Here is a 24,806-nt window from a genome sequence, read left to right as displayed (position 1 = left end):
CCTCTAAGGCTACTTTCACACTAGCGTCGTGCACTGCACGTCGCTATGCGACGTTGCAGCACATCGACGCTAGCGTTGAAAGCGCCGCACAACGGGGGCAGCGGATGCAGTTTTACATCGCATCCGCTGCCCCATTGTGAGGTGCGGGGAGGCGGGGGCGGAGTTCCGGCCGCGCATGCCCGGTCGGAAAAGACGCTCACGACGCACAAAAAAACATTACATGTAACGTTTTTTGGTGGCGACGGTCCGACGCAACACGATGCAACCGTCGCACGACGGTTGCGACGTGTGGCAATGCGTCGCTAATACACGTCTATGGAGAAAAAAAGGCATCCTGCAAGCACTTTTGCAGGATGCGTTTTTTCTCCAGAACGACGCACAGCAACGTGCAGTGCACGACGCTAGTGTGAAAGTAGCCTAAGACTTATGACCACATTCCTCTGATTGTGACTGTGTGTAACTAATAGTTTATAGTGGGTACAGAAAGTATTTTTACCTCTTTACATTTTTCACTCTTTTTTAATTGAAGCCATTTGGTAAATTAAAAAAAAAATTCTCATTAATGCACCACATCTTGACTGAATAAAACAGAAATGTAGTAATTTTTGCAAATTTAATAAATAAGAAAAACTGAAATATCACTTAAGTATTCTGACCCTTTGCTCAAACACTTATATTTAAGTCACATGCTATCCCTTTCCTTGTGATCCTCCTTGAGATGGTTGTACTCCTTCATTGGAGTCCAGCTCTGTGTAGTTAAACTGATAGGACTTGATTTGGAAAGGCGCACACCTGTCTATATAAGACCTCACAGCTCACAGTGCATGTCAGACCAAATGAGAATCATGAGGTCAAAGAAACTGGCCAAGGAGCTCAATACAGAATTGTGGCAAGGCACAGATCTGGCCAAGGTTCAACAGAATTTCTGTAGTACGCAATGTTCCTAAGAGCACAGTGGCCTCCAAAATCCTTAAATGGAAGAAGTTTGGGACCACCAGAAGTCTTCCTAGACCTGGCCATCCAGCCAAACTGAGCAATCATGGGAGAAAAGCCTTGGTGAGAGAGGTAAAGAAGAACCGCAAGATCACTGTGGCTGAGCTCCAGAGATGCAGTAGGGAGATGGGAGAAAGTTGCACAAAGTCAACTATCATTGCAGCCCTCCACCAGTCGGGCCTTTACGGCAGATGGCCCGACAGAAGCCTCTCCTCGGTGCAAGACATATGAAAGCCCATAGAGTTTGCTAAAACACACATGAAGGACTCCCAGACTATGAGAAATAAGATTCTCTGGTCTGATGAGAGGAAGATAGACCTTTTGGTGATAACTAAGCAGTATGTGTGGAGAAAACCAGGCACTGCTCATCACCTGCACAATACAATCCCAACAGTGAAACATTGTGGTGGCAGCAGCATGCTATGGGGGTGTTTTCAGCTGCAGGGACAAGACGACTGGCTGTAATTGAAGAAAACATTAATGTGGCCAAGTACAGAGATATCCTGGATGAAAACCTCTTCCAGAGTGCTCTGGACCTCAGACTTGGCCGAAGGTTCACCTTCCAACAAGACAATGACCCTAAGCATACAGCTAAAATAACAAAGGAGTGACTTCAGAACAACTCTGTGACCATTCTTCACTGGCCCAGCCAGAGCCCTGACCTAAACCCAATTGAGCATCTCTGGAGAGAAATAAATGTCCACCAACGTTCACCATCCAACCTGACGGAACTGGAGAGGATCTGCAAGGAAGATTGGCAGAGGATCCCCAAATCCAGGTGTGAAAAACTTGTTGCATCATTCCCAAGAAGACTCATGGCTGTACTAGCTCAAAAGGGTGATTCTACTCAATACTGAGCAAAGGGTCTGAATACTTATGACCATGTGATATTTCAGTTTTTCTTTTTTAATAAATCTGCAAAAATTACTACATTTTTGTTTTTTTCAGTCAAGATGGGGTGCAGAGTGTACATTAATGAAAAAAATGAACTTTTTCGAATTTACCAAATGGCTGCAATGAAACAAATAGTGAAAAAAAGATGTATGAATACTTTCCGTACCCACTATATAAGCTTTTCTCAGTCCCCTCACTGCTATGAATTTCACCTGCATGCCTCTTATTGTGACCACTCGTTTATAAGGCTTTCTCAGTCACCTCACTGCTATGAATTATGCCTGCACGCCTCTTATTGTGACCACTCGTTTATAAGGTTTTCTCAGTCTCCTCACCTCTGCTGCCTCCTGTTGTTGTTTCACAACAGAGGGATCAACTCCAGGTTCATCCAGTTCATGGATAAATTCTTGGGTGTCTTTTATCGTAGCTAATAATGCAATGTGATCACACCAAAATTTCTCTGCCAGCTCCATCACATCCAACAACTGAGCCTCCCTTTCCTCTGTCAAGGCCTGGATGTCCTCCCAGATGAAGACCATTTGGTCAAGCTTATCTTGAACAGCTGGAGAAGAAAACACAATTTATAAGCGGCTTCGTCTATGATCAGATTCATTTGCAATTAAATCAGACCTGTTCATAGTTTATATATTACCGTGGATGAAAATAAAAGTGCAATTAGGCCTTAATGACTCAAATTCTGACATCCCAAATCATAGCACCGTGGGCAGCACGGTGGCGCAGTGGTTAGCACTGCAGCCTTGCAGCGCTGGAGTCCTGGGTTCTAATCCCACCCAGGACAACATCTGCAAAGAGTTTGTATGTTCTCTCCGTGTTTGCATTGGTTTCCTCCGGGTACTCCGGTTTCCTCCCACATTCCAAAGACATACTGATAGGGAATTTAGATTGTGAGCCCCATCGGGGACAGTGATGATAATGTGTACAAACTGTAAAGCGCTGCGGAATATGTTAGCGCTATATAAAAAAAAATAAAGAAAAAATAAAGAATAGCACCAACTCTATCTTGCCAAATAACATTTCATAAAGATATTTCAAAGAGAGTCATGAAATATAACTTTTCTCATGATAAGCATTCAGAAGACTGTCCCGTTTCCCATTCATGGAGTGATAACAATGGTTGCGGTCTTCTACAATGGATTACCTTTGGCCGAGATGTCCTTATCAGCACCTTCTGAGCGAGCAATCATTTCCTCTCCCCGCATCTTGAGTGTTTCATAGACAGGCTGAAGCTTTTCAAGCTCGACAGAAACGTTTTTATTTTCGCTTATCTGTTCTCTGATCTTCTCACACTCAGCGGAGATTGAAGGCGGCTGCCTCAGGCGTTCAGCTATACGTTGCAGGCTTTCAAGTGTTGGATCAATCTTGTCATGGAACTAGAAAACAAATAGCAAGGCCATGCAAATACAAGGCAGGTCCAATATTAATCCTCATTAATTCTTTATATTTTTCCTACATTTATACTTTACATCGTTTTTTCATCTACAGCGGTAGTCATGTAGTGAGAGGTAGGGTTATCAGTCACAGATACTGTACATAGTAATTGTGGGACACAATTCTCATTCCAACCAGAGACTGAGAAAACCCATGTCACTCTTCAAATACATGAGGAACTTCAATTCATATATTGTACAGTAATATTAGCCAGGCAATCATAATGAAAGGTGAGAAAGAAATGTCATAATGAAGACATTACAAGACTGCGGACTGATAGCAATCCAATTATCTACACCAATAAGACCATCGAACACTACTACAAAAAGTACGGAGTAAAATAAAGTTGCATAGAGGTGTGCTTTATTTTAAGTTTTGAAACTCAGTTTTACAGCTGTTATGTGTCAAATACTGTGATGAGCATCTCATATGTTTAACGATCAATCTCAGAATACGTTTCATTATTTTATTTTGAGTTTATCCAGTTGTCTCCTTAAAAGGGGTTGCCGAATTTAGAACATTTATATTTTTTATACATTCCATAAGGAAATTTCAGGTTACTAGAGAATGTGCTCTGTTCAGGTCCCATATCTCAAAGGGCAAAGCATGGAGTGATTCACATGTTGCATCTATGGACGACCTGGTGTGTCTTGTGTAACATAGATGGACTCGTTGGTCTGAAGGGGAACTGTGTAATCTTTAGTTTCTTCTGTGGCGATGCTGCAGGGAATGAAACACTCATGGCCAGGCTCTCATTCAGCTTACAGATGATCACGGGGTGGGGTGGGTTTAAGAAGTAGGACACTTTGGAATCAGCTTATTATCAAGATATCCTTCTAACCAATCAAGATTGTTGAAATCAGAAAACCCCTTTATGACTACAGAATTCTCCCCAATGTATGCTCAAGGCTTTAAATATACTGAACTAATGCTTTTCAGCCTGTCAAATATTGGTCTCACAATGCCAGAGTCACAGTCCAACATTCACAGTACAGACCATGATGTCCCAACCAGCCACAGGTCTCTCGATCTCGACTCAGTCTCATAGGCATAGGCTGTTGAGTTCGGGGTCAGGAGACCAATGGCCTGTCGGGACATCGTGGCCCATACTCGGAACATGAATATCGGATGTCTGAAACTGGCCCAACATGGTACAACAAGGTGAAGACTTAGTAAGAGTGCTGTAGCCTTATCAGTAAATGCCATACCCTTGAATTACTGTGTTGCATATTTACTGGCACAAATGAAAAATGCTTGTGTCAGTAAAATGGCCTTCATAGATATGACTTTTCAAACATTATTGCTTACTGAATCATTGGCATGATGCATTTTGTTTGCTGTTTTTGTCCTCTTGTTTTCTATGCTGAAAGCTGGGAATTGAAATGTAGTACCTGTGAGGACTGAGAAATAGCTTCCTCCAAAGCGATCGCACGTTTCTTGACAACCTCCTTAATGTCGCTATATAGAGTATCGGCTGTTACATATTTCTCCTGGATGAAGAACCCTTCTTCAGGGCTGAGTTCCAGCAGCTGGGGCCCGGTTTTGTTCATCTTATCTATATGAGGCTTGTGTTCAGCAATCAGTTCCCGGAGTTGCTAAGACAAAATACAAACTAGTTAATAATGTTTTAGAACCAAACTCCCAACATGTCTGGTTTATACACTCGTAATGTACCAGCTGGCAAAGAAATCTAAACAAGAGCTCTCTGAGAAGAGGTCTAATGGTGCACGCAGGATAACTACGAGTATAGGTCACTACATTTATTACGTGAGATTAAGCAGAATGGGCATAGAAAAGCAAAGTTTACATAATTCTGCAATGAACACATCATCTCTATAAGCCCACTGGCTTATCAAATAATAACGTAACAATACAGTCTGATCAAAAGAATTGTCAATATGTTCTAATAAATACACAGGCCACCATTTATCAGCAGTTGTTAACTGGCAGCAGGGCTGAGGTGTAGCTTTTCCTAGTACTCTTTGGTTCTATTCACATGTTCAGTATTTGGGATCATAAAAATGGAAATAAAATATTCCAGTAAAGGACCCATTTATTTGAATAGGATCGGCAGTGTTATAAGATCTGTTTTCTTTCTGCTTGCTGAAAAGGAGGCAAGTGAAATAGTAGTAAATGCTTAAAAAAAACTTGGACAAACCAACAGCAAGTGTTAAAAAAAAAAAAAGAAAGAAAAAAATAACACTTCTCATCTTTTTAATCCTCACTATGCCATGCTGGAGTTATGGTGCAAAGCCGAGGGGTGATGCCCGCAGTACATCCCATGAGCACAGTCGATACCCACTTTTCCCCAACTGGTGATGAAAATGTAAAATTATACAGGGTAGAAATAAACTTGTAAATATACTAATAAAATGGGTGCAAATAAAATAAAAATAGGACTAGAAAGGAACTTTTTTAATACATTGAATAGTTCTATGTTTTATTAATTCACTGCAGCCAGATGGCGTGCCAAGTGCCCAGACTGATCGCAGAGTCAGAGTTTGGTAGCACAATAGTATAGTTTTGTCTTACTCGTCATTGAGGACGTTATTGCCATAGATTTGCACCAGGTACACAGGCTGAACACTGCTGCCATTTTACTAATGGGGATCTGTAACTACAATAATGGTGTCCTGCCAAGAACGACAGAGGGAAATCAACAAAAACAGTAACAATAGAGTCCAGATCCTACGTAAACGGAGAACGTCAACTCACTGTTTAGCACATGATGACTGACTATGTTTTCCTGCAGAGGAACTGGTAACTAGAACTGGTAGACTCTGATAACAGCTAAAACTATCGTAATCTAACAAAACAACAAATAGGTGATCAGTGACAATTATTATACTATGCTACAATGGCAAACCGGATTGCTAAATCTCTGGGCAAACCGACCTAACAACAGACTGATAGAAAGTAAGTATTTCATTTCTCAGCCTGTATGAAAACTAAAGACAGTATACACAAGGTGGAGGAGTGAACAGCCATTCACTGCACAATTATCGTGAACCATAGTCCCTAGCTATGCTTGTTTCATGATAATTGTGTAGTGTAAACCAGCCGCCGTTTACCCGATGAACAAGCAGAAAGCTTGCTCGTTGGGTGAAATGATTTTTTGGTTCATCATTTTCAGCAGATCATCCTGTGTAAATGGGACATGCGCTATGGAGAACAATGGCTACCTATGCGCACTGAGCGATCTGTTACAGCTTTCTCTGCCGCTGATTGAGCAGAGCTCCGTTGTGGAGCTGTATATAACCCAGCCCACACCACAGCTTTCTGTGTACACTGTACAGCGACAGAGCTGCTAATCAGGGATGGAGGCATGATTGGACAAGACTGCATATTTCAAGCGATCCTGCAGTGATAATCTCCTGCTCATAAAACACTGGTTGTATTGGAATAGCAAAACAAAGCCCATTAAGTGACACATCGCTGTAATCAGGGTCACTGCTCCTACATTACGCTTCTCACAGATTACATATCAAAAAACCTGCTGACAGATTCCATTTAAAAGTCAAGCGTCCCATTCCCTCAATGAAGAGAAGAAAAGAATGCATATTAATAAATTAATCCAAAAACTAATTATTTATTATCGTTTTCAATAAGATGAAATGATTTCTTGCTAACATTGTATCTGTAAAAACTCCCCACATCTCTGGTATCAGTTCTTACCCGAATATCCTCTTGTTGCTCCTTTAATGTGTCATAATCTAGAGCGGGTGGTGGCAGTTCTGATATTCCTTTCTCTGTCTCGGCCAACCACGGCCACAGTTCTTCATAAGTTTCCCAGAACTGGTTCACCAAGGACACGGCTCGTTCCAGCTGAAGGTTTCTTTCAGCATTCAAGTGGCAGATGTTGTCGTAATTCTTCATCAGGTTTGTTAGCCTTTTCTTTAGAAATTGATACAGATACAAAGATAACCGTTATACCAGAAACCTGTGCTAGATACATTAGATGTTCCCTACTGTAATATGATATCAGTATGTCATGTTTTTGAGTCTATCCTTTCCAATAAAGCAAAGCAGCTAAGCTACATTAGTGCTTTTTATTTTCATCACCAATGATTGCTATCACAGGTAGAAATGTAGCTGGCATGGTCTTTCACATGCATCTTATTAACATGTGGCCTACCATAAAATAGTTTAATATCTCATATGATTTCATCTGATAATCAGAATTGACAGAAAGTCAACACTTCATTGAGTGCATCACAACTATCAGAATTAAGGAGCTGGAATGAAATGTTTGTGTGATAGTTTTTTGGCCGCTTTGTAATAGCTTCACAAGGTTCATTTATTGTAACATTCATAGGCAAATGCTGGAGATGAAACATCCAAGACAATCCAGGCTCTCTAGAAAAGCTCAAATTTAGAGAGTCGATTCACAGGACCCTCCAGGTCATACTATAGGGAACAAATTTGGGTTGCCCTGGTCTGGCATTCAGTCCAATGCTCAGATACAGCCAAACCAGGAGAGTCTTCACTTTTGTGGCCAGCGTCCTTAGCCTGGCATCTCGGGAACATCTTGAGTTAAATAAGCCGCGCCACGTTATGACCCAACTGTAGCTTAAAGGGGTAGTCCCATCTCCAAGATTCTAAACCAATATGTAGTAGGTGTAATAATAATAATATTAGCAAATACATCCAATTAGAAATTTAGAATAGGTTTTCTGATTCAGTATGTCTCTTTCCTCATGTGCAGGCATTGCAGGACCTTAGGTATCCATGGTTACGACAACTAGCAACTAGCTAAGTAACTGTCACTTTATCAGTGGACGTAACCAAGGATAACTAAGCAACTGCAATGCCTGCACATGAGGAAAGAGACATGGAAATACCCCTTTAACTCTAGTCCATATGCATTACAAGACATTTTAAAATACTGATTTTAAGCGTACATGGCTGGACCCTTACTCACAATTGACCTGTATTTGAAGAGTTGATTTTTGGCATGAGATAATTTATGCATGAAACATTAGTGGTCAGCTGATGGCATTTCTATAACCAAAATTTCACAATCTCTCAATATTGTGATTTTGTGTATTAGATTCTTTTCATCCTGTAGTCTGTTGAAATGCTAAAATTCTGGTGAGAAAGGCCCGTAAGCAGCAGATCAGCCATTATAATAGGGGTGCTAATTATGTTTAAAACTAAATCTAATACGCAAATTGCCTCTGGAGACAGGAAGAGGACATGACCTCTAGTGCCACCTATTGGAAGCAGCAATCCTATAAAGTCAATATCGACCCTTTAACTAGACTTGTCATGTGAGTTAGGGTAGGCGCATTGTACGGTGTACAAGTCTTACACTGACATGTCAGGCATGTCACTCTCCACAAGGAGAAACATTACCCCTTAGATGCTAAATCTAGTGATTTTCGCACACATATGTAATGGTTTAGAATATTATTGGTTAAACTTTGCTTAATCACTGGTTAAGTTGACTGTCCAATACAAAGCTCAAAAATTCTATGTCGATTAGTAACAATGTTGCTGCTGCTTATCTCTATTAGGCAGGGTTCATACAGCCTACCAACAAGGAGCCTGAGGTAGTCTTGGATGCGCCCCATGTTTTAGAATTGGCTCTGGCTGCTGCTTAATCCCTTCCCCTACAGCTTTGTCTAAACTGTCCGGCTGCTGTGTGTAACACACACGTATCAAAATCTCATCATTAAGTCACTATACGTAGGGCTGATTTCTATTATAGTAATGGAAGAATGATTACCGGTAGATTATTAAACCACCAGTGACAAAAGATGATTACTGGGTAACTGCCATGTATTTGGATTGCCTACCAAGAAATATTCACATTAGTAGAAAGATTATAACTAAGAAGCACAGGAAAACTGGGATAGCTTTTCTGGACCTTCTCTGTGGTAGGTCCCATTATCACGTCCAAGTCTGTGCCATCAATAGGGTGCACTGGTCAGAGGGATAATTTTGAATTAAAGTGAATTTACAAGTATCACATGCACACTAGATGAGTGAGAATATGAAAAGTAACATGAGAGAATGAATATTCACTCTTTCAGAACGGAACATACCAACATTGTTTGCTTCTCCTCCTCGTTGAAAGCGCTCACTATGTCCTGTCCTGATTTGACTAGTTCATCTATTGTATCCTTGTGTCTCAAGAGCTCCATAGTGAATCCCTGTAAAAAGAAAAATGTTCATCAGTTCCTATAATATACTTCCACTTTGGTCTACGACTAAATCCTAAGGACATTTCATTACCTTTTGAACTTGTAGCTGAGCCATGGTCTGGTCTTGTTCAAGCCTAATGTGACCTAGAGCCGACATTTTATTTTTAGTACCCTCAATCCATGTAAGCTCCGCGCCCACAGCCTGCGAGAACTGGAACCATAGAAATGTGATTATATCACCCAATACTGCAATAAGACTTTCTACATGGCTACAAAGTAACAACACATTTCATTACAAGAACAGTGTTGTCACCAAGCCAGAGGCTTGAAATCCAGACACTCGGCATAGCATGGTGCAAATGTAACACACAAGATCAATGTCTTTTCGACACCTTCCAATTGTATCAACAGTGTGTAAAATTATATCTGGCATTTTAAAAAACAGATAAAGTGCAAATATACAAATAAGGAAAATATTTGATACAAATATCACTATTCCAGACCTGAAAAATGTGGCTAGTTCTTGACAAAGGTACGTCATCTGTAGCAGACTATGATGTGGGATTTTCCCTATGCACTGCATTAATTCAGATGCTTTGGGTGAATATACATTATGGGTTCGTGCACACGACCTTAGGTTGGGTCCATTAAAACAGCGGATTGCACACAGAATTGTTTTTTCTGTTTTCCACATCCGAGAAAAACAGATCCCATTCTGATCAAACTCTGATCGGAGTGTGATTAGCATAATCTGAACGGTTTTCTGGGACGAAGAACATCAATAAGGATTAATGGCTCTTTACTTGCACGCCATTAGCTAGGGATGTGACAACTTGATGACAGGTTCTCCTTTAGTGGTTAAACAGCAGCATTTTGAGCTAGCTCTGATCGCTGCTGTCACAGACAGGTGCAGGCTGTTTAACACAATGGGCCCCTGGCTTAGCTCTTCTTGTCACTCAATACACCCGCAAACTCTATACAATCCTAGGATGTACTGCTTACGTCATGGGGAGAGAAGGGGATAATGTGCACTGGGGTTAAAGGGAATCTCAGCAAGTTTCTGATATTTTTTCTGAAAGCAGCATAATGTAGGAGCAGAGACTTTAATTCCAGGGATGTGTCAATTTTTAGGCTGTGTGCTGTAGTTTCAATACAACCAGTGTTTTATCAGCAGGAGATTATCACTAAAGGACAAGGCCTAATGTGCAGGTCAGTCAGGCTAATCTGTGTAGCCCCGCCCCTACCCCCGATTGGCAGCTTGACAGTGAACACAGGAAGCTGCCAATCAGTGATGTGGGCGGAGTTACACAGGGATCAGCATTCTGACCACACATCACTGTAATCAAGGTCTCTGCCCCAACATCATGCTATTCTCAGACTACATAGCAAATCTGCTGACAGATTCTCTTTAAAGTATGAACTTCATACTGCTCCTTTATAAATGGGATGCACATCCTTTTTTTTCTTTAAAACTGTTTTACTTCTGTCTATCAGCTCTATCAATAGTTACAGCTCAGCCCAAACTAAAAATAGTTCAAATGAGCGGCCTCAGCTGCAATACCAGACATGGCCCATGGACATGAGAGGTGCTGTTTTTCAAATAAAAGCAAATCTCCTGATCAAAACCTATATCCATTTAGTGCGGCGATACTGGCTGTATATAATGAACCTCCAGTCTTAGGACAATTTTAAAGGTTCATCATTAAAGGAGACAACAAGAACTCATCAATCTCTTCAGTGGGCTTCAATGCAACTGATGTAGCAATATGCTTATAGCATGAGCATTATAGTCTAACTTGGAAAATCTGCGACAATCCGACAGACGTTATACCCCTTTAATGTTATTAATATTTCATTTACATAATAAATCGTTCCCAGTCCAAATTTATAAGTCTGATATTAAAAAAGTAATTAAATGTGACAGAGAACAATCATTCGCTCCTCTACTCTTATGTGGACACTGGGCGAATGATCACATCTAGTTTCTGAATATTACTGTACAAAGACTCCAATAAGTGTGAATCTGCTGAACATGAAGACTCCTTTCACTGTGACATTGCAGACAGCAGAACAAGTACAATCTCGAGGACTCGGACTAAGAGATGAAAGCTCTCCTGTGATCGTGGTCCTTCAAGGAGATGTCATTCAGCTTGTATCTCCAGTCAGGGGTGTAATCTGAGTCTTTCTGACAATAATGCTTTTCTTTCTGACAAACATCAAAGCTCACTGTGACAGTGTGATGGATGTCATTCTTATTTTAACCCTGGCTGCTTTTCTTTGAATGTATTAGTAGTTGAACATTCGCTTGAGCTGCAAACAAAGTTATTGTAAATCATCTAACAATTAGAACAAAGCGCGCGTCAGTGCATCTGGCATGATTTTCTAAATAACTATTTCCCATGAAAACTGCTCTGAAGTACCTTTTCTTATACCCGTTTGTGCTGTTCCCTGCCCTTCCTATGGAATTTATGAATAAATTGACAGCTGGGTGTCACCAGTTGGGGGTGTGTCCCTACGAACTCTGCTGCCCAATCGGTGCGGACAGGATATGACTGTGCAGGGACACGCCCCTTTGGAGGTGTAGCTATATACAGCCATCTAAGAGATGAAGAGTAACACCCAGTGGCCATTTTGATCATGAATTTCTGGGAGGGATAACAGAGAAAACACAGAGTTATCAGAGCAGATGTCCCTGAAATGTTATTTAATGAAGAATACAAGCATTTACTATAACAAACAATTTAGGAAAGCATATTAAAGATTGATTTTTCATCAAGAAAGGTATTTCTAAGTAATATATAAGGGACAGCTTGCTGATCGCTGGGGGTGTAAATGGAGGAGGTTGAGCTTTTACATCTCGGTTCCATTCATTATCTATAGAACTGCCCAAGATAGGTGAATATAGCAGTTTCTCTTGCATTCTCATAGACAGTGACTGGGGCAAAGGTTCACATGCTTGATCTCTGCTCCATACAGATGGGGCTTTGCAGAACCCCATTCTCTAAATCAGAGGTGAACCCAGAGAAAGGAGATACCTGTCATGGGAACTAAATTATACATCTATTGCAAATATTTGATTCTGTAGACAATAATACATGTAGAATGATTTGCCTTAAAGGGAACCTGACATTGTTCGGGCTGCTCGTGGTGTGGGCAAAATGAATCTAGAGTCTGGGTGCGTTATTGCTGCCATATACATTTTACTCTGAACTGCTGCAAAGTGTCAGACAAAACATGCCATGAAAACCCAGCCAGGATCTACACATCAAGGATGACTAGTCAGAAGTAGCTCCCTGCATCTCCTCTCTAGCCTACTCCTCTAGACTGACAGGTCTCTCCCATTGTGTGTGGGCACAAGGGGAGTGGGGAGAAGCCCACTAACAGCATCATCAGTGCCCAGCATAAGGTAGCAGCATTTCAGAGGCAGACATACATGACTGCAATAACACAGCTCGCGCTGCATGTGGTTCAAGCAGCATCAATCTCATTACTCCCTTTAAAAAGAGTGGATTTTTACTAAATAACACAAATCTATCTACTTTAAAGCACTTTGTGGTATAATGTATTACCTGATTCTCTCCTTCATGCCTTATGCTGCTCCATCATTGCTTTTCCTGTCCCTTCCTTTTATTCCTGTGTGTAGCAATATTCCATCCGTACACAGCTCAGTTCCGGCTGAGTATGGATGTATAATTGGGGGATATCCCCTCTGCAGTGCACCTGTTCCTCGAACCTAAAATAAGCCCTTTGTCTCAGTGAGCAGAGCTGCAGATAGGAGGGCTGGCAAACATCACTGGAGAGCGGTCCTTTCCCCAATTTACACTCCACGGTGTTTCAGTATAGACGAATACTAAGGAGGAAGAGAGGTACCGTACTTCTAAGGTTCACAGTTCTGCCAACCGGGCTCCACAACGATAATATGAAGAGTGCTGTGCTCTTCATATTTCTATGTGAAATAATGGTTATAATTTAAAGGGAACCTGTCACGTGAAAAAAATGACAGCGGCTCAGAATGAGAGCCAGCTCTCAGTCAGAGGGGTGTGGTTACAGCTGCTGTTATCTATACACAGAGCGGTGACTCAACCCGCGCCGGTCCCGTGACTGAAAGCCGAATGTTCATTCCCTCCCGGCAGCGGGGCTCTAAGTGCCGGTGACGGGCAGGTTCACAATGCTATTAACCTGCAGATTGACCCAACATCTGCAGGTTAAGTGGTTTTTCAAGTGACAGGTTCCCTTTTAGTTTCTAAACTGAAGCTAAAAAAACAAACAAATTTTTTAAATATTGCCTGTTCAATGAAATTGCATGTTCTCCTAACAGGCTGAACAGCATAATATGGCGCAACATAAACAAGAACATAAACCCAAAATATTCCCAACACCTCCTCTAATCCCATATCATTCCTATCAAATTCCTATATATCCTAAATGTAATGATATCTGTGATTTAAGTACATTTTTATTTCTTCCATTGAATGCTTACGATGATTAAAGAAAGTATCCAATAAGCAATTAAAAACAATAAACCATTACCTAAGGCCAATCATTTCAAAACAAGCATCAAATAAATCTCTTAATTAAATGTACAATATCGAGAGACTGGAATTATGAATTATGATGGATTAATCAAGGTAAACAGGTGCTTTGCGATCTTAATCCCATTCCTGTCAAGTGAAACCTTTGTAAAAGCCTTGGCAAGTTTAATGGAAGCGGCCTAAGTATTTCTAATATGAGATTAGCAGGATGGTACATAGCAGTATACCATAGCTGCTATCTTTCTTATTTCTTTATCTGGGAAGGCATGCTATCTTAGGATGCTCTGTGAACAATGAAACCAGATGGTTGGTGCTCACAATACACAGATTAGCTATTCCCTGCGTCTAAATATCTCACACACACTAGAATTCTTTTCAAGCTCTGCTTTGTGTTTTGTGCATATCAAATCAGCAGAAACATTATTTTTTAAACATTTGTTCTAGTCCAGAAGAATCAATAGTTTTCTATACCTGCTGAGATCGTAATCTGGCAGCATCTATCTCTTCCACCATTTGTGTTAGGGTGTCGCTTACTGATCTGTAGCGCTCATTGTCTTCTGTTACCATTCTGTCAAGGCCTCCTCTTGCTCTCCAAGGCACTAACTCTAGCAAAGAGCTGCTAACATCATTCAAGGAGTCCAGCAATGCCTTATAAGTCCTGGCCTCTAACTGTAGTTCCTTAAAAAGAATAAAGAACATATATATTGCGTGGTCAACAGGTGTGGATCTAAGATTTTCTCTATGATGACTATAGGGTTCTGGTCATTGGAAATAAACGTCTGGTGTGTTTTACCTTCTTTCTCTGCTGTGCAGCATTGATTTCCTCCGATTTTTGGTCTTCTGTTTCATAACTCTTCAGTTCTATCTCAACTTTGTCCAGCCACCTACCCAATTGGTCATGCGATGAATGGAACTGTGTAGCAAGGTTTAAGGCCTGTTCTAACACATTAGAAACATCGGAGCCTAGCTTTGTGATTTCAGAATATCTAGATTTTATTCCATCCAATTTTTCCTGAATAATGACAACTTCATCACCTAAGTAGAAAAAAGAAAATACATGTTTTATATATTATAACCCGATGTCCCTTAAAACCATATCTACTGTGTGCTATCCTATATCAAAAACTAGCCATATATATTTAATCTATAAGAACGAGGAATGATTACAAAATTAAAGGTCCTTTTCGAAAATCCAGTTAGGAGCTCTAAGATGAGATGGTACATTTGTAAGTTCTAGGGTTGCAGCTTCTTCTTAGTTCGGACAAACCAGCTTCCTCTATAGCAGTGTTTCTCAACTCCAATCCTCAAGACCCACCAACAGGTCATGTTTTCAGGATTTCCTTAGTATTGCCCAGGTGATGGAATTAATGCTTGAGCAGGTAATTAAATTATCACCTGTGCAATAGTAAGGAAATCCTGAAAACATGACCTGTTGGTGGGTCTTGAGGACTGGAGTTGAGAAACATGGCTCTATAGGCTCATAACTCTCCCATACCCAAAATGAAGACCCCTGGTTTTGTGCACCATGCTACATACTCTAACACCAGTTTTATAGGCCTTACCATACCGGTTCAACAATAACACTTACCAGTGGTATGTTTGAGTAGCTCTAATCCATTTTGAATGGCCTGATCAACATTTTGTTTTCTCAACATTATGTCTTCCTGAAGGAGCTATAGGGAGAAAAAAAATTATCAGCTCCGATGAATTTTACTATAAACCAAAACATTTTCCAATCCACTGAATAGGTGATAAGTGTGCTATTGGTCGGAATAGAACATTGGGACCCCCACCAATTACAACAACAGGTGTCTGCAAATCGATGGTGTGAAGAAGTAGTGTGCAGCGTGGCCATCGTTTCATTCACACATGGAACTCGAAGACACTAATCTTTGTGATTGGTGAGGTTCCAGAGGTCAGACCCCAAATGAACACACACATATTAACCATACAGTAGATAGGAAATAAGTTTTGATTAAGGGGAAAACAGCGTTTTCATTCTTCTCCATCCTATATTACATACACAATACTTATCATGAAGTAGTAAAACACTACCTTTAGTAGCGCTAAGTACAAAACCTTTAGTGCCAGCTTTTTGGGGTAAAAAGCTTTGAAAGGTTATAAAATTTGGGCAAAACTAAATGCTGTGCTAAAATTTTGCAACTACTGGCGTTCTAACTCGATTTTTGCTTTGCTCCTATACACCTAGGGCAGTACAAGGTCGTGGCGACTGCCGTTTCTCAAATTCATGATGAGTGGCGGCGTTCCCTACTACACAAATTTCATTCTAGCAGCTTTATGGTGAGGCACACGTGGAGGCGCAGTACATTCGTTAGACGCTAATGATTCATTAGGAGTCTTGATAAATCAGGGCCAATTTTATTTTATAGTTACCCTTATAACTCTGCACTGGAACATGCAGAGAGTCCAGACTTGTTAACCTCTTCACAACATATGATGTATATTTACATCATGTGTTGGCACATTGCCTTTGATGTGGACTCACACACTGAGCCTGCATCTTTGCCAGCACATGACAGCAGATTTAATCAGCCATCATACGCCTTTAACCACTATGGGTGGAGCGGTGCTCCGCCTGTGACTGTTAACCTGTTAAATCAGAGATTTACAGCAGGATTTAACAAGGGTCGACAGGGGTGAACGTCATTCCGCAATTACATCGGCGCGCCCGAGACGTGACTGCGGGGTGCCGATGGGTTGTCATGACAGCTGGGGGTCTGCCCGTGGCCAGTGTTCATAGGAAATCATCAATTCTGCTATACATTATATAGTGAAGTAAATGGAGTCAATCAAAATTACAACTTGTCCACACACACACACACATCAGCTGCATACATTGAGTTGTAGATAGCCACCTAACTAGCTGATGCAGAGAGTTTTTGGATAATATTCACATTAATTCTATTAATCCGGAAGCACATAGAGCATACATTTCAGAAATACATAGTATAGATTACCCATTTCTTTTCCCAACATTTTTTTGGATTCAAAAAGTCTATGGTCATAAAATAATAAAATAAAAACACATGAACATGATGGGGAAACTAAAATAACAAACAGAAAATACCAGCAGCTCAGTGTGTTGTCTTGTGAGTACATCTGTACTGTGATCTTGGACAGATAGTTTGCTCAGCTTGTCATGTACTTCAGTCAGCCAGTTCATTAGCTCAACTTCATCATCCCCAAATATCTGAGCATTGCAGTGAGCCTGATGCAGAAGTTCTCCTCTCCTGCTACTTCTCTCCTGGACCTCCATGAATCGGGTTTGGCAAATATCTAATTTTTCCTGAACCATTTCCTTCTCTTCCCTGGAGCTTAAGGCTTTTAAAGACTGGCCAATGCTCAGAGATTGGTGCAAGATGGTGTTACGAGCTGTAATCTCGTCCTGTAATGCCTGAATGAGGGGATGAAAATGAAATAAAACATATATAAAACAAAGAGAATATGGCCAAAAGAAATAATGCAAACGGAGAATCAAAAATTCAGTCAGCAAGGTTGTTAGTTTCATCAGGAGGGGAGAAAGAAAAGAAGGAGCTTCACGTTTAGCTTAGTGAAATCAAACAGACAGCACAGGGGATTAAAATTCTTCAGCAGAAGAAAATCTGGGAGGGGAACGAGCAAAGTTTGTTAGTTATGAAGACATAGAAGTTCTTGAGCACATTAAGACCAACCAGAGTACCAAAATTATGCTGTAACTTTGTTATCACAATATAGAGATGAATTTTCATTTCTGAAATGGAAATTCCTCTAATGTACAAATATATAGAATTATACATGGTTCCTGATTCGCTTGCATTGGACCTATGCATATGAATGTGGACCCTGAGGAGTCATGAGAATATATAGGGTCCTTTCATTTTGTAATATGTACTTAATTGCCAAATCTGGCCTCTCCAAACTACAATTTTTTGCCAAATTTACAAATGATCTGAAGGTTATCTGTTGTAGAAAGCAGCCATTTTATATATGGGTAGTTGAAAGGGAAGGAACCAGTCCCCTCAACTCATGATTAGGAGTGCAAGAGGGTACACAATTTACATGAAATAGTGGATCTCATTTTAGGGTTGGAAAAGACAAAATATGTGCCTGGCTACATGGGATCCATAGACAATATTACGGAAGTATTATAGAGTTCCTTCTGGCCATATAATTGTATCCACTAACTGTACTTGTCTGAAGACAGCTCAACTACTGTATGCCACATATTCTTATATTGGGGAAAATACGATCAAAAAAGTTGTCTTTTAACATGGCCAGAGAGTCCAAAGTTGTTGATGGGTGGCTATTTTTATAGTGTTTGTCCATCGATAGATGTGTGCTAAACTCAGAAAAGTGTATGGACCCGATTCATTGAATTTCGCAATTGTGCATTCGTTTTGCAACTTTTGCCATTTTCACTTAAGTTGCTCCTGGCAAAGTGGGCAAAGCTGGGATAGGTCTGGGGCGCAGCAGGAGCCTGATGCCACAACTCATCTAATTCCTGTATTATTCCAGAAATCGTACTCCAATTGAGATCCGGAGAAAGATTTGTAGCATGGCACATGGAAAGCCACGCCATTCATCAGGCACTCCTGATTTAATAAGAGGTGTGAACCTCCTAATGAAACAGGAGCGTCTGACTCCTACATGGCCCCTCATCAAGGCCGGCAAGAAAATAGACGGTCCTGGTGAATCGGGCCTATACGTGTCAAATCTGTAGCTCAGTGTATTCTTTACAAAGCAAATGCTTATCAGTACCCCATATGAGAATGTAAACTATATATGGTACTGTGGTCTTATGTGGTACAAAGAACAAAAGATAGCACAGGATGTTGTGTTCAGCTTAGTGCAAACATGTTGTTAGCCTTACCTTGTGCTGGGCAATCTGTTCAAGGAGCTTTGGTGTCTGTGTTCCTATGGGCTCAGAGTTTGCTAGCTTCTTCTCTGTGTTACTGAGCCAATCGCACAACGGTTCCAGTGTGTCATGGAATTGTTTTGCCACAATTAATATACCATCCAGCTGTCGATTTCTGAAATATGCAAACACCATAATATTAGAGCAAAAAAATTGTCATGCATGTAGCCAAAGAAAATTATAAGAACAGGATAGAAGGCGGACAACGTCGTGCTGGCAAATAATACCAAATACTACCTCAAAGCTATTGTACTAGAAATGGAGGGCAAGTGTTAGGCCGGGGTCACATTCGTGAGTGCAATGCAAGAAACTCACAGGAGTCTCTCGCCTCAATACCCGGCACTGACACCGGCACTCCGGACCGGAGCATGCGGCTGCATGTATTTCTATGCAGCTGAACGCTCCGGTCCCGAGTGCCAGCAGCTGTGCCAGGTACTGAGATGAGTTTCTCGCATTGCACTCGCAAGTGACCCCGGCCTTAGAATGAAACTCTTGTGTTTTAAAAAATACAGAAAACCAGAACTGACTAATTGTCATTAAATATAACATTTGTAGACATTAATTACAAATAATCTAGGGAAGCGGCAATCACAAGCAACCTACATGGTAACATGTGACACCAACAATAAGTACTAATAGAATTGGAAGCTAACCCACAGATCCCTGTGCTACATCATTCATGGGTGAAAGTGACATAGGAACAACTAGATCCTGCACTTATGACCTGAATGATAATAGGTGTCGGTGAGAACATGTTAGGCTATGTTCCCGCTTTTTTAGCGTTTTTATATGCAAATGTTCAGCTTTTTTTCCAGTACTAGAAAAAGTCTTTGAGAGTTCAGAAATCTCATGAACACAGTTTGCTTTTTTTGTCCTCAGTATTTTGTGCAATACCTTGGCTTTCGCCAACTGAAGCATGTTGCTTCTTTCAGCGTTTTTTCAGTGTTTTGCACCCATTGAAAGAAATGGGTAAGTGCAAAAAACCCTGGCAAAAATCAGGTTTTGCTGCATTTTTGGTGCCAAAACCTGATGAAGTAGAATCATTTTTTTTTTATGCACTAAATTTTATCAGCATGCACAAGAGACAAATGTACCCTGACAAAAACGCAGCATAAATGCAACAAAATCTAAGCAAAACCTGCTTTTTTGAGGCAAGTTTCTTAGCGCGAAGAGAGCAGGTTTTGCCTTTGGAAAAAAATGCAGCAAAAACGCAACATGTGAACATAGCCTTACAGTTATGGGGGCAGCAAGCACAGAATTGGAAGAACCATCTGCAGACGTATTATTAGGGAAACAGCAGCAAACACTATGAAGGGTCATGGTATTGGGCAGCATGCTAGGGCTATTTAAATGAAAGCCAATTAGGCTTATTAGAATGTGCTGAAAAAAAGAGAAACCAAAGGTGGAGACTAGTGATGAGCGAATATACTCGTTACTCGAGATTTCTCGAGAACGCTCGGGTGTCCTCCGAAGATTTTTTAGTGCTCGGAGAATTCGTTTTTCTTGCCGCAGCTGAATGATTTACATCTGTTAGCCAGCATAAGTACATGTGGGGATTCCCTAGTAACCAAGCAACACCCACATGTACTTATGCTGGCTAACAGATGTAAATCATTCAGCTGCGGCAAGAAAAACTAAATCTCTGAGCACTAAAAAATACTCGGATGCTGGTATTTTTACCACTATATGGTGATATTATTATTCCTTGTCATATGCTGGTGATTAGAAATAGGAGAAACAAATCACTGGACTTCTATCCATCAACCAGGTCAGTATTCCTTGACTGCTGGACGGGAGATCTACAGATCTCCTCACCTTTCGGCATCCCGGCCCCTCTTTTCATTAAGGCCCCGTCTCACATAGCGAGATCGCTAGCGAGATCGCTGCTGAGTCACAAGTTTTGTGACGCAACAGCGACCTCAGTAGCGATCTCGCTATGTGTGACACGTACCAGCGATCAGGCCCCTGCTGTGAGATCGCTGGTCGTGTCGGAATGGCCTGGACCGTTTTTTGGTCGTTGAGGTCCCGCTGACATCGCTGAATCGGTGTGTGTGACACCGATCCAGCGATGTCTTCACTGGTAACCAGGGTAAACATCGGGTTACTAAGCGCAGGGCCGCGCTTAGTAACCCGATGTTTACCCTGATTACCAGCGTAAATGTAAAAAAAAACAAACACTACATACTCACCATCTGATGTCCGTCAGGTCCCTTGCCGTCTGCTTCCCACACTGACTGAGCGCCGCAAAGTGAAAGTGAAAGTACAGCACAGCGGTGACGTCACCGCTGCGCTCTGCTCTCACTGTACGGCGGCTCAGTCAGAGCAGGAAGCGGACGGCAAGGGACCTGACGGACATCAGATGGTGAGTATGTACTGTTTGTTTTTTTTGGTAACCAGGGTAAACATCGGGTTACTAAGCGCGGCCCTGCGTTTAGTAACCCGATGTTTACCCTGGTTACCCGGGTGCTGCAGGGGGACTTCGGCATCGTTGAAGACAGTTTCAACGATGCCGAAGTCGTTCCCTTAATCGTTGGTCGCTGGAGAGAGCTGTCTGTGTGACAGCTCCCCAGCGACCACACAGCGACTTACCAACGATCACGGCCAGGTCGTATCGCTGGTCGTGATCGTTGGTAAATCGCTATGTGTGACGGGGCCTTTAGGCAGGGCTGGTGCCACATTACCATTGTGGCATGACGCACACACGATGTCGTGCTAGCCCGACTAATCAGAAGATGAGCTGGGAATGCCGAGAGGTTCAGAGATTTCCAGGCCTCTTGTTCAGCGATCACGAAGTACTGACCTGTGCGATGGATCGAGGTTCTACAAATTAATTCTCCCATCACCGCTTGTGATATGCTTGTAATGACTGCTAGTTAGTGATGAGTGAGTATACTCGGTACTCGAGATTTCCCGAGCATGCTCGGGTGACCTCCGAGTATTTGTAAGTACTCGGAGATTTAGTTTTCTGCGCCGCAGCTGATTGATTTACATCTATTAGCCAGCATAAGTACATGTGGGGGTTGCCTGGTTGCTAGGGAATCCCCATATGTAATCAAGCTGGCTAACAGATGTAAATCATTCAGCTGTGGTGCAGAAAACAATATCCGAGTACTTACAAATACTCGGAGGACACGCGGGCGTGCTCGGGAAATCTCGAGTATCGAGTATATTCGCTCATCCGTACTGCTAGTCTCTAATAGGTACAATTTGTGTGAGGTAACATGTTCTTTATGTTTCTTTTTCCGAGTGGTTGTTAGTAATCCTCCTGCATAGTCAGGGAACCTGTCAGCTGATACATGAGGCCTGATCTATAGGCAGCATGTATCAGGCACTGGCTGCATGATCTCAGTCATATACCTTTGACTCTGTAACGATGCGTCGTTTCTGAAAAAAACATTTTAGAATCTGCCAGTGGACTGAGACACACGGGAGACTAGTCGGACAGGCGGATCCCCAGTGGCTTCTCTCTGCCCACTGTGCTGAAGTAACAGGTCTTTCCTACTACATGCACACAGGGAGAGACCTGTCACTCAAGGAGTGGGAGACGCTCCTAGGGACTTTTCTGTCTGATTAGCCTCCTGTGCAGCTCTGTGGCTTTTAAAGTGTGCTTCAGAGTCATACATTACTGGCTAAAATCTTACAGCCAGTGTCTGATACATGCTGCCCAATCCACGTGCAGCATGTATCAGCTGTTAGGTTCCTATTAAATGTTTTGTACCTGGATGTAAGGCTTAACATATATTTTGTGCACAATAATGAAGATCAGGATTAGCCCTGTTTGAACAGGACACTTGTGTCACAGGTTTTTTTTTGTGTGTTATATTATTTGTGGTGGGACTACCTTTGTGCCCTTAGGTGCCCCCAATCTCTTCAGCATTTACCAAGACTAATGCACTGTAATAAGTATTTTAGCATAATTCATAGGAACTGCCTGTGAACTGAACACAACATGAATCACTCAGAAAGCAATCGGTTTTCATCCATAACACCTATGCGCTTATCTTGCCATGATTCTACATCATAAGGATAATCTGAAACTCACTTTTTTTCTACAGAATGTTAAAATAGTTAGAATTCCTTTACCAAACCACCAACTACTGATCTAAGCATCAACCGGTAATGGCGTGTGCTACATCTCAGCACAAATAACATGGCTCTATTGTAATTACATTGAGAGAATCTAGTGACATCACAGGAGCAAAGAGAAAAACCAGAGCTGCGAGATGCAATTACAGTGTTAGATAGACAGCTTGGGTGGGTTCAGTGTATTATTCTAGCAGAAAAAGCAAGTATTGGCATTACTTTTCTGTCCTTACGAACTTGCCGGCAGTTTCCCTCTTTGAAAAGTTACCATTCTTTTGGCTCACAATGGAACAATATGAAGATTTCTTTTGTGTAAAAGAGCAGCAAAAGTTCATAGACTCTAATGCACAGATATGAAAGTGGAATTACCAGGAATTATTTTCATATTAGTTGGGCTTTACTAAATGTTCAGCAGCCATTGCCCACGAAGATTTAATATAAGAAATATGCACAGTGTTTGCTTTTATGTCAGTCAATGCTGGGTCACAAAGTTTCTTCATGGAGAACATCACTTTCCGTGAACCTCAGTTAGATATGGACATTTCTGTTCTTCCAATGGTGCAGCCAGAAAGCCACAGAAATTTAAGATAGGAATGCAGTGCACGGACTGGCCGGCGGCTTTCCCGACAAGAGTGAGACAGTTTCATGTATTTCTATGCAGCTGTCATGCTTGGGTCAGGAGAGCCACCAGCCAGTCACTGTGCTGCGTTCTGATCTAGGTCCGATTTATACGGCAGTCTGTCTGCTCCCTAAATATATAAAAATGAAATGATTTATCTTCAGCAAAATACTACTCGTCTAGTGCTATAGAGCAACATGTGCTGCATGACATGGTGATCGTGATGTTGCGCTGCATCCTCCCCATTTTACCACTTTCAGGAGCCTTCACCACTTTCTACATACTAAACTGGCTACATTGTGACTAGGTAGCTGAAGACCTGAATAAAACTTAGTTTATCTATTTTTATTTCTCCTCTCCGTGGCAAAGATAATAAAGTGTAAAATTCATAAGTTAACTTACCCGTCAACCAAGAGAGCATTGGAGATTCTTCTCTGAGGGAGCTTACTTTTTCCCCTGTATGACGTTGCCCAATCATACTAAGGAAGCGTCACACAGGAAAAAAAAATAGAAAACGCCGCTTTGTCATAATATGGTAAGAGTGATGTGTGCAAGCAGAAAACACTGATATCTCAATGGTGGCATCTATTGTGATTAGAAGCACAATAGAAAGGAGAGCTGAGCAGTGTGTCATTACATACATAACTCTGCAGCTGTCCAAGGCATCAGAAACAATGCCCCAGTGCCAGAGCGATATAAATGACACTCCTTGCATGCTACAGCTCTCTTTTGACAGCACTGTCATGTCATTCATAACAATGTCATGACAGTGCAGGGAGACTAGAGAGTTAGCATGTGAACAATGTGATCTATTCCAGCAGAGCGGCACACAGCTGTCCTCTCGCTGTAATCACAATAGACACCGTCAGTGAGATCTCAGTGTTTTCTGTTTAGATCTATCTATCTAATCATATTACACTGAAAAAGCCGATTCAAAGATTATTTATTATTTTTTTCATTATTTTTCCTCGACAATGCTTCCTGCTTATCAATGGGCAATGTAATACAGGGAAAAATACAAACGGTTCCAGAGACGAATCTCTGCCTAAGCTCCTTTAGTTGAAGGGAGTTAGCATAATGTATAAACTATATAAACTAGTATCTGGACAATGAAGATGAGAAAGAAAAAAATGAAAGTAATGTTTAATTCAGATCTTCAGCTACTTGATCAAGAT

General features: G+C 41.4%; 1 protein-coding gene across 1 annotated transcript in view; it reads right to left on the bottom strand.

Annotated features, from left to right (window-relative positions):
* DST (dystonin) overlaps nt 1–24,806 on the bottom strand; it is a 745,723-nt gene that overhangs the window by 49,149 nt on the left and 671,768 nt on the right. Inside the window, exons 64-74 of the mRNA XM_077290007.1 lie at nt 18,885–19,044; nt 17,103–17,429; nt 15,603–15,687; nt 14,808–15,049; nt 14,486–14,692; nt 9,574–9,693; nt 9,384–9,491; nt 7,012–7,230; nt 4,728–4,931; nt 3,047–3,278; nt 2,223–2,449 (exon numbers count right to left, since the gene is read on the bottom strand). Coding sequence (XP_077146122.1) covers nt 2,223–2,449; nt 3,047–3,278; nt 4,728–4,931; nt 7,012–7,230; nt 9,384–9,491; nt 9,574–9,693; nt 14,486–14,692; nt 14,808–15,049; nt 15,603–15,687; nt 17,103–17,429; nt 18,885–19,044 — 2,131 coding nt within the window. The remainder of the gene's footprint in view (nt 1–2,222; nt 2,450–3,046; nt 3,279–4,727; nt 4,932–7,011; nt 7,231–9,383; nt 9,492–9,573; nt 9,694–14,485; nt 14,693–14,807; nt 15,050–15,602; nt 15,688–17,102; nt 17,430–18,884; nt 19,045–24,806) is intronic.

Source organism: Ranitomeya variabilis, chromosome 2 (genome assembly GCF_051348905.1).
Source record: "Ranitomeya variabilis isolate aRanVar5 chromosome 2, aRanVar5.hap1, whole genome shotgun sequence".
NCBI lineage: Eukaryota > Metazoa > Chordata > Amphibia > Anura > Dendrobatidae > Ranitomeya > Ranitomeya variabilis.
This window is presented reverse-complemented; position numbering and strand designations above follow the sequence as displayed.